Source organism: Microchirus variegatus (assembly GCF_963457635.1).
Source record: "Microchirus variegatus genome assembly, chromosome: 16".
NCBI lineage: Eukaryota > Metazoa > Chordata > Actinopteri > Pleuronectiformes > Soleidae > Microchirus > Microchirus variegatus.
Genome location: NC_139817.1, coordinates 15,089,703 through 15,100,645, shown reverse-complemented (window position 1 = coordinate 15,100,645; position 10,943 = coordinate 15,089,703). Strand labels below are relative to the sequence as shown.

At 41.4% G+C, this 10,943-nt stretch overlaps 1 protein-coding gene across 1 annotated transcript; it reads left to right on the top strand.

Annotated features, from left to right (window-relative positions):
* Positions 1-2,758: 2,758 nt before the first annotated feature.
* On the top strand, positions 2,759-10,154 carry LOC310938048 (ras-GEF domain-containing family member 1B-B-like; the record flags this gene model as incomplete). Its single annotated transcript, XM_083902446.1, has 13 exons — positions 2,759-3,331; positions 4,156-4,278; positions 4,715-4,852; positions 5,726-5,941; positions 6,074-6,148; positions 7,871-7,963; positions 8,066-8,168; positions 8,486-8,565; positions 8,672-8,767; positions 8,864-8,959; positions 9,183-9,306; positions 9,833-9,905; positions 10,025-10,154. 13 exons carry the CDS (start codon positions 2,759-2,761, stop codon positions 10,056-10,058), a joined length of 1,824 nt encoding a protein of 607 aa, XP_083758572.1. The 3' UTR covers positions 10,059-10,154.
* Positions 10,155-10,943: the final 789 nt, after the last annotated feature.

The window sequence follows — 10,943 nt, the reverse complement described above, 5'->3', positions numbered from 1 at the left end:
GACACACACACACACAACAGTCTGTGCCATTGGTCAACACATCAGACATTGTCTGAAACTGATGTCGGTCAAAGGGAAAAATAAACTGTCATAGTGAAAAACTTCCACTTCCAGAAGCTTCCAATACATGAGAGAAGCCTGCACATGTGAAACTTCATCCTTGCGGTTTCATTGGTACGTCTTTGTAACATTTCTGCCTCTCTTTTTTTTCTTCTCTCTTCATCACCACCACATCAAACCTCCTCGCGAGGCTTCAATCTTCAAAGTTTACAAACAAGAGAATGTAAACAATGCTTTCAATATGAAATTATTCTCCCCAAACGCCCGTTATTAAGCCGCCCGCAGAGAGTCCAACCTATCATTTAGAAAGAGTAAAATTTCAGTGCTGCAGCTCGCAAAACCACAGCTAACCAAAGGGTCAACTTTTCAGGAAGTCAGTCTGGGAAAAGAACCACGGCTGGTTTTATATTTCTACATGTGTTTTCCTCTTGTGTAAGGTCACCTTTCAATGTAAACACCAAGGCTTGGAGATAGACAAAAAATGGAGGGCATTCAAATTGGGGTTAGGGTGGGATTTATATTATTTAATAGAATTGTTGACCACCATAGCATACATATATTAACGTTAGTGAGGTGAAGCCGCTGTAGATTTTCTTTAACTAAGTTCAAAGGAGAAGAGCAGGCTGAGATCACAGAGTTCACAAGACGGGCGGGCACTGGACTGGCTTACACTGGCGCGATGCCAGGCTCTGTGGTGTACAAGAGAGTATGTGTGCATCACTCAGACTATCATTTGTTTATGCGTGACGTGTGTGTGTGTGTGTTTTTGGATTAAAGCTTCACGGGGCTGGGCGCCATTGGTGGACAAGGGTGTGTGTATGTGTGTGTGGATGTGTGTGTTTGTAAGATGTTGGCTCAGGCAGACACTCCTCTGTTGGCGCTGTGATGGACTAACAAAAGTCTGCTGGATTCCTGCAGGGTTTTGTATTCTGGCACAGTGTGTGTGTGTGTGTGTGTGTGTGTGTGTGCGTGTGCATATGTCAAGTGTGTGTGTGTTTGTACTCCTTAAAAATTTAGATTCTCATTTATCCAGGTCATCGTTATCTAAAACACATTGAGTCGGTACCAGTTGCTACCGACTCAATGTGTTCTGAATGCTTCTTAAACACATTCATCTGGCATAAATACTGACCTTGTCAGGACCAGGAGTCCTCATGGAGACCAAAACCCGGTCCTTAAGATGCAGAACCACAGAACTAGTGTAAGTTTAGGGCTTTGATTGATTTGATTTGTGTTTAGGTTTAGGGTTAGGCATTAACTGGTTATATTTAAGGGTAAGGGTTTAGGGTTAGGGTTAGTCTGGGTTAGGGTTAGGGTTAATTTTGGGATGAAGTCCCATCCCAAAACCCATCGTTATGAGGATACTTTGGCTTTAAAGGGCTTTTTCAGGGTTAGGTGTTGGTGTTAGGGTTGGGATAATAATTGGATTTAGGTTAATGGTTAGGTTTAGGCATTTAGTAGTGATGGTAAAGGTAAAGCTACGGAATGTGTTATGTCAATCAGTGTCCTCACTAAGAATACTGTGTGTGTGTGTGTGTGGCCAGCTAGATTTACCAGGACATGTGGTTCCAAAACAGGCAACAGTAGGAGGACAGCGATGGCTCCCGAGTTAAAGCATGCCTTGGTGGAGTCGTAGGATCAGCTTACCAACCTCAGATCTAATTATCTTAACCATTAAGACAAAGAGTCATTGGCGTCTCAAGATCATCCATCTGTCGACTTGTGTTTTTCCCCCTTTTTCTTTCAACTTAACTACCACCCTGTTTCCAAAAAAAAGTTAGCTTCAAGGAAAGTGACAGAAGCTGGAATAAAGCAGACAAAAACAGTGTGTGTGGGGGGGGAAAGATCCAAAACAACAACACGTGACTTTTTTTTTATTTAGAGAAAGTGAATTCCACGAGGAGGCGTCTTTCCAGCAGTTCAAAGCCAAAACAGTAAACAGAGGAGGGGTAACATTATGTGATTAAGTGTAGTTATTTCTCAGACACCTCTAAGTCTCAGCTTTGCGTGTTGGAGGACGGGCAGACTGAGTCACACACAATCACACACAGTAATAAACAGTTAGCCGAGAAACCCGTAGTCATGGTTTTTTGATTCACAAAAAAGTGCAGCTGTGTGTGTTTGTTTATTTTCTGTCAACAAAAACATGATCAGACCACACTGGGATTTTCAACAGCAGTGAGGGTTGAATTCCAATAAGTATGCACAATGGACTAGAGTTGCAACTAACGATTGTTTTCATTATCAATTAATCTGTCGATTATATTCACGATTAATCACTTGATGCTTAAAATGCTAAAAAATGTTGATCAAACCTGGAAGTGACGATGTTCTCGAACATCTTGTTTTGTCCACAAACCAAAATGATTCAGTTTGAATGATTTCTTTGTTATGTGGAGCAAAGAAACCAGAACATATTCACATTTAAGAAGCTAAAACTAAATCAGAAATCTTGTTTTAATCATGAAAAAAGCTTCAAACCGATTAATCGATTATCAAAATAGTTGATAATTAATAATCGATCCATCGATTAATTGTTTCAGCTCTACAATGGACCAAATTTGTTTGATCATAAACAGACTCCCCTATCTGATTATAGTATCTATTAATAATTTCTCAGTTGATTAATAGTGTAGTACTTAATGTGTTCATGTTGCCCAATGTCAACCATGTCCTTGTGTCTCCTCTGCAGGTCACCATGCCTCCCACAACTCCATACGCAGGCAAGTTCAGCACATGCGTGCCCTACAGCAACAACAACCATCCTCAGCCCCACAGTCCGTATCGCAGCGGCACCGCCCCCAAACCCTCCAAGGAGAACCATGTCTACAGCGGCGGCTACTCGGCCGCCGAAAACCCCTACGACATCCCGCAGCCCCACTGCTCGTACCGCAGCTCCTCCGTCTCCTCGGTGGCGACGAAGGAGCACCACCACCACCACTACAACAACAACAACACCACCAGCTGTTCGGAGAACCCCTACTCCTCCTCCTCGCCGCAGCCGCGCAGCCCTCAGCAGCACAGCAGCTCGTGTCCGGGCCGCGCGCACCGCCACACTTCCTCCACCACCACCACGGCCAGCAGCAGCAGCGGCGGCAGCAGCAGCGAGCAGTCCTGTCGGAACAACTCCGCCCCGGGCAAAACGCGGTTTTACGGACATGGCATCACGGCAAGCTATGGGGAGATGTGTTACCATGACAACAGTTTGGTTTCCGCGTCCCTTGAGGCTCTGATCCAGCACCTAGTTCCTACAGTGGACTACTACCCCGATGTAAGTTCATCAGAACACTGGGCAAACGTGTAAACAGGAAGTAGTTTGCTTAGTTTTAGTGCTGAAAAAAAAAATCAAATAATTGATTATTAATCGATAAATCGTCAACTATTTTGATAAACGATTAATTGGTTTGAAGCTTTTTTCATGATTAACATAACAAAGAAATCGTTAAAAACTGAATAATTTTGGTTTGTGGACAAAACAAGACATTCGAGAAAATCGTAATTTCCAGGTTTGACAAACACTGATCAACATTTTTTAACAGTTTCTGACATTTTATGGATTAATCGAAATGATAAAATAATCGACAGATTAATCGATTATGAAAATCATTGTTAGTTACAGCTCTGCGAGGAACTGGAAATGTTTAGGGAGCTTTTTCATCAGAGCTCATAGTCAAAAACAACCCAGACAGGAAGTGAATGCGGGTAACTGCGTCGTCGTCTCCATAGGCCTTTTGTTTTTGTCTGACCAAACCAAAGTTGGACAAAAAAAGTCCAGGGTGGCATTTCGAGGGTGGTTTTTTTCCCCTCTGGGCAAAAATAGCTTTTTTTAGGGCTTCCAAAATGCCAGATCCATGTGAGTAAATATCCAATTTGCCCTTAAATGCAGCCTGGAGTTTATAAACTAAGACAGTCAGAGTCAGCAGCAGCATTTTTTAAACTTGTCTGTTTTTGTGGCTATAAAACGTGCGGGTAACGTGGACGGCACACGTATCCGAAGCCAATTTAAAGTGTTTTTAAGTGAAAATGGAAAAGTGTAAATCACATTCCGTGGTCCTGAGTTGTTTTCTAACCGCTTCTTTGTGTCCTCATCTTTAGAGGTCGTATGTTTTCACCTTCCTGCTGAGCTCACGCCTCTTCCTGCACCCGTACGAGCTCATGACGAGGGTTTGTCACCTGTGTGTGGAGCAGCAGCGGTCCGGAGACGCCCTGCTGGATAAGGTGGGAGGATTACACAGACACACACGCACACATGCACTCACGCAGAGTTATAATTATTTTTCTCTCTCTCTCTTGCCCACACAAACTCACACCCACTGTATCTAAGTAACGGTGTCACTCTCTCACCCACAGAACAGAAGCACACGCACACGCAGGCTTCTGTTATTCTGTTGTGGGACAAAATATTTATGGACATTTGAATCAGCAAAGACAATCTGGACACAGGGACGGGAGTCAAAGTGACACCGGGGGAAATTAAAGTGAAAGGAGCACATTTAATAACGACAATAAAGCAAGCAAATGACAAAATTATCCCAGGATTTTGTCCTGAAAGACGCGCAGGGGTCAGCAGGTTTCAGGATTTCAGATTACATTCGTAAATTTCGTCAAATGATTTGACGTACGCTTCACTGACACTTGTAATGCTTTTTTTTAGATCCGTTTCCGCGAGGTGGCGCCCAAGCTGGTTCAGCTGCTGACCGAATGGACGGAGACGTTTCCGTATGACTTCAGGGACGAGAGGATGATGCGCTGCCTCAAGGACATGACGCACCACGTGGCCCGAGGCGACGAGGTGAGTGTCGGGACATCGTCCGCTGCAGCTACACTCACACGAAAAGTGTTTATACAAGAAAATCATGGGCTAATATATAGCTAAAGAGGCTTTTTCTCACAATATAGTGATAAAAAAACAACAAATTTTTGGCCCTTTGGTGACACCAGACGCTGGATTATTTTGGGGATTAACACAACACCCATGGCTTTGCTGCATTCAAATACCACTCAGAGTGGATTATATAATAACTGTGTTGAGATCTGCAGAGTAAATGACATTCTCATAAGTCTTAGTTGAAATAGATTAGCGATAAATAGCAAATGGTTTCAGATTTTTCTGATCACCAATCAACAAAATCTCCTTTTGTGAAACAATGCAATTAGCAAATTTGTGAAACCCTCCAACGTAGTCGTCTAGTTTTTGGTTGTTCTATGTTGTATACCATTTAAAAATATTAAAATAAAATTGCTATGTATACATGTATATTATATTGATCGCAACTAGATATAGAGTTCTGTTCTATATTACTGTACAGCAAAAGTACATGGTATTCATCTGATAATAATTGTAATAGGGAAGTAATATTATAGTATATCTATTGTAATCAACAAGTAATAGCTATTATAGATAGATATTAACATTAGGAAGATAAATATCAAATTTATAAAAAGCTAATAAGCACATTTGATGTTATTACACTGAGTGTAGCCTTTAGTAAATGCTAGTACCTAGATATAACTTTAAAAAATAACATGGTTTTAGTGTGAATTATAACAGATCTTATTACTACACAATTACATTTTCATTACGAAGCTGCAAATTGCATTAGAGAAAAATGACTTGACGCAGTATTACGCGCCACATTTTAAGTTTTGTTACGTTCGTTTCCAGTACTCGTGGCGAGCCATGCAGCAGATGACCCAACGCCTGATCAAGCGCCTGTCGGCGCTCGGCCAGTACGAGGAGGCCGTGTCGGCGCTGAACGCCGTGGCCGCCGAGCGTCCCGCCGCCCTGAAGAGCAAACAGGCGTCGGGCCAGCGGAGCGACATACTGAGCGTGTGCGACGACCCCTTCGTCCTCGCTCAGCAGCTCACGCACATCGAACTGGTGAGGAGTGAACAGAAGTTGGATTTAAAAGACACACTTTTATGTACATTAATACATTTCCTGGTCTTCTTAATCCTCTTTGTCTTATTTATGACTTTTTAATGTTTTTATCTCTCTCTTCTCTGCCTTCAGGACAGACTGAGTTTCATCGGCCCTGAAGAGTTCATCCAAACGTTTGCCATGAAGGATCCTCTAGAGAACCATAAGGTACTTATGTACTTAATTTACTCTCCCTCAGCTTCTTCTTCTTCTCACACTATTTCACTTTCTTCACAAGCCTGTCACAGTTTGACTTTTTATTGTTTTGGTTTTGTTTGCGTTTTCTCTGGCTGGTTAAAGGTAATTTCATTCTAGTTCTAATTTGAGTCTAATTTGAGTCAAAATCAGCAGCACACATATTTTTTTATGCGCAAAGACAGTGACGGAGTGAGGTCTGTTTAGGATTATGTGCAGCAAAGGAATAACACAGGCTCTCGTCTGTATTATTTTGATATAGTGTCTTCATATTCTCTCCTGCTTTGAGCGTCGCTGGAACTTAATTTACCACATAAAAGATCTCTCCGGCAGATAAACAAAAAAGTGAATTTCTTTCTGGTGTTTTCATTAAAACACAACAAAAAACAGTCATCTACGCACATCTTAGTGTATCTGAAGGGCACTTTCCCCTCCTGAGAACAGTTCTCTCTCAGCTGGTGCTTGTGACCGCCGCTTCATCTCCGTTCCACTGGTGGTTTTTTGCGCACCGGTTACATAAGCCCCACTTTGTATAGAAGAGCGGTTGAGTCAGCGTAAGGGGTTCTGGAGTGTTGAAGGGAGGTTTTGAAGTGGAGTGGGCTGCCGAGTTGTTGTGTAAGCGTATAAGCAGAGCTGTGAATCTCCGGGATTACATCACCACGGCCAAGTCAAGTTTATTTATGGTGTTTGTTGAGTTAAAAAGAGAGGAAAAACAAGAGCCTCGGGCAGAACAGGTTGACCACAGAGAAAGAAACATGTAAATGAGGTGAAAATAACAATGGACGCGTCACAGGCTCCGGCGTCCAGGTCCAAACGTTGTGTGGGTGTGTGACGCCTGTCAAAGATCCGCTCGCAGAGGAAATTACACAACAGCAGCTGCCTGTTAATCACATTGTTACTTTTAATAACGTTATTTATTATTACAGCGCTGTTAGGAAAATCACAATTCAGATATTCTCATCACTATTAAACGACAATGTGTCCAAAAAAACCACAGAATTAAGTGTGTGATTAACTGGCAAATGTTCTATTGATTTCCTCAGTGATGTTTTGTGTTGTCGTGCGTCAGGACATTTTCTTAGTACTGTGATAAAAACAGCATTTTCTGAGGACAGAGGAAAACTGTGAGATGTCGTTGAAAGCTCTGGGAAAAACCTGCAAAGTTGAATGTTTTCAAATCTCGACGTGTCAGCACTCTCTGTCGAAACCATAATCCCACATCATTGTGGTTTTTTTATGCTTGGTTCATTCTATGTGCGATGCACAACATTGATATGGCTATTTCATTTTATATATGTTTTATACTACATTAATTATATTATAATTGTCATTATTTAGACATTAACATTATCAATAGCACCATGTACACACAAATCATAGTATATAGTGTAATACTCATAGTATTTGTAATACTATGAGTATTACACTATCACTGTCACAGCTTTGTTGTAGTAATTGTTTACTTTACTACATATTTTACTGTTGTATGGAGCTTAACTATAAAACTAAAGATCAAAAACTTTATTTATATAGTTGTAGCTGTAGTACCACCATGGCCCACCGGGGGGCTATGACCTCTTAAGCAATGAGAGACTGAATCTTACAAGAACCCCAAATAGAAAGACAGATGAATAAAAAAAAAAAACTTAACTTACTTTTGTGTATTTACACGTTTGTTTTTGTTGTTTTTTTCAGGGTTTCTTCCGGAAGCGTAAAACCAGTAACCTGGAGGCTTACGTCAACTGGTTCAACAGACTCAGTTTCCTGGTGGCCACTGAGATCTGCATGGTACGTCACACATTTAAAGTTAACATGCAGAAATCAGATTTAGTTTTTTTTTTTGTTACATAACAACTTTGACTGACTTCCTGTCACGTTCTCTCGTTTTAGCCCGTGAAGAAGAAACACAGGGCGCGCATCATCGAGTTCTTCATCGACGTGGCTCAGGAGTGTTTCAACATCGGCAACTTCAACTCCCTCATGGCCATCATCAGTGAGTGCTCGACAAGAACACACATAATTAAAAGCAGACAAAACACACACACACACACTGTCTGAATGACAGGTAGTTTGTGGGTAATGTAGTACAGATGGAGTTATGTGCTCAAATTTTCCTCAAAAAGTGCAGATTATCACATAAAGCACATGGAGATTAATGTCACAAACCACTTCTACACAGATTGGTGTTTAATATAAGTCACTATGATTAAACTGTGGCTCATATATGTTAAATAACCAAAAATATAATATTAAAAATCATCAAAAAAGTGTTGCAAACTAATTTTTTTTTCATCTTTCTTTGTCTCTCAGCTGGGATGAACATGAGTCCAATCGCCAGACTGAAGAAAACCTGGAGTAAAGTCAACACGGACAAATTTGAAATCCTGGAGGTGAGAAAAGCAGCACTGGTACAAACCTATATTTGTTATTACAGGTATGTTTAGCTCGTGTTTACTCAACGTCTCCTCTCTATCTTTACCTGGTCTCATGATGCAGCATCAGATGGACCCGTCCAGCAACTTCAGCAACTACCGCACGGCTCTCCGCGGCGCCACCCAGAGGTCTGAGACGGCTCACAGCAGCCAGGAGAAGGTGAGCGAACGCCGAGGATTCTTCCTTGAAGTAAAACAAATGCATTTTAATGTAAAATGTGAATCTAAATCTATTTTATGTTCCCTTTTTCTCCAGATTGTGATTCCTTTCTTCAGCCTCCTGATTAAAGACATTTACTTCCTGAATGAAGGCTGTTCTAGCAGACTGGCAAACGGACACATCAACTTTGAGGTCAGTTCATTATTATGACGTGGTATTGTTGTTGTACAGTAAGGTTAACTCAGTCCCTGCTGAATGTGATGTGTTGTCGCCCCCTTGTGGCTAAAGATGCTATTACTTTTCCCTCTTAGTAAAATTTCCTTTTAGATGACATAAGATTTCCATGTCATACATTACAACTATGATGTTTTATTCTGGCGTCAATTGAAGTGTGTCGTATTTTGTGTTTTAACAGAAACTTTGGGAGCTGGCAAAGCAGGTGAGCGAGTTCCTGGTGTGGCGTCAGGTGGTTTGTCCGTTCGACAGAGACCGGCGGATCCTCCAGTACCTCGTCACCACGCCGGTCTACACTGAAGACGGTCAGTAGACAAGCTCCTCCTCTCCATTATTCAGTCTCCTCCCATTACACTACCGTTTGGGGTCACACTTTTATTCATCAAAAGAGTTGAAAAATGAATAGAAAATATAGTCAAGACATTGACAAGATTAGAAATAATGATTTTTATTCAAAATAATCATTTCGCTTTCTTCAAAGAACCAGCTAAAGTGTTTTCAAGGGTTTTCTAATCATCCAATAGCCTTCTAATGCAATTAGCAAACACAATGTACCATTAGAACACTGGAAATGGGCCTCTACACACTTATGTACATATTTCATTAAAAAACCAGACGTTTGCAGCTACAATAGTCGTTTACCACATTAACAATGTATAGAGTGCATTTCTGATTCATTTAATGTTATATTCATTAAAAAAAAGAGCTTTTCCTTAAAAAATAAGGACATTTCTAAGTGACCCCAAACGTTTGAATGGTAGTGTATGTACAAATACGTCTCGAAATGAGTCAAAAACTCACCAGACCTTGTCTTGTTTTTTGTCGCTGCAGAGCTGCACCTGGCCTCGTATGAGAGCGAAGGGCCAGAGAACAACATGGAGAAAGACAGTCGCAGGTCTCTCAGGTGGGTGTGGAAACAAAGTGAAATGAACCGCCACTGTTTTAACACAGATGAATCAATAAATGAACAGTATTATAGTACAGTATAGTAGTAACGCTGCCTGTTTTCGTTCTGTTTTTCAGATCTTCGCTTCTGCATCGCGAGAATCGGTCGTAAGAGGAAACACTATAGACTTGTAAACGAGTGTTTATGAAACTACAAAAATTCCTTCAAGCTACAACATTTTACATTCACACGACGTGCAGCTGGGCCGGCAGATTAACAGGAGACGATAATCTGGGCTTGTGCTTGATGAAAGAGAGCCTGGGAGCTTGTGTCTTATCACAACCAACGTTTGTGTGCATCCTCATGGCCTGAAAACATTTTTGAATTTGACGATTCCCATGAGGAGCTTCAGATCTCTGGTGTGGATTACAAACTGCGTGCTTCTTCTTCCTCCTCCTCCTCCTCATCTGCTCAATCTGAGGCACTTAACTCGACATTAGAAGACTCCAGAGGGCGCTCAGATGTGTATGGATTTTGTCCGACCTCCATCATGGCCGAAGGATGGAGGAGATGGAGCTCTTTTCCTTTTAACCCTCATTGGTTTAACTGAACAACGTTAGCACTGCTTTGTTTGTGTTTTTCCTGGCAGTCAGAAACCAGAGAGCGAGGCGAGGCGAGCTCCAACACTGACTCTGTATCATAAATAACAGGCCCACAGCTGCTTTAGACACGTCGTTGCTGCTTGGTCGTCAAATTATTTTTTTTGCTATTTCTCTTGCAACTCTACTCATCGATTACATCAGCCTCATATTCTCTCAGTTTTGGTTGTTAACGACACTCTTACTGGCGAATTTGTGACGCTACTTTTCGTGATGATCATGCAACAGAAATCAAATGCACTTGAGTGAGTGTGACGTGCGTGTGTGTGTTGTATCATAGGTTTTTATTGACTCCTATTTTAAGGCGTCGCTCTTTACAGTATTAAGTTGTATTTTGTATCAGAAGGCTTAAAAAGACAAAAAGTGTTTTCTTTTTCTTTTACGTGCTTTTTCCGAT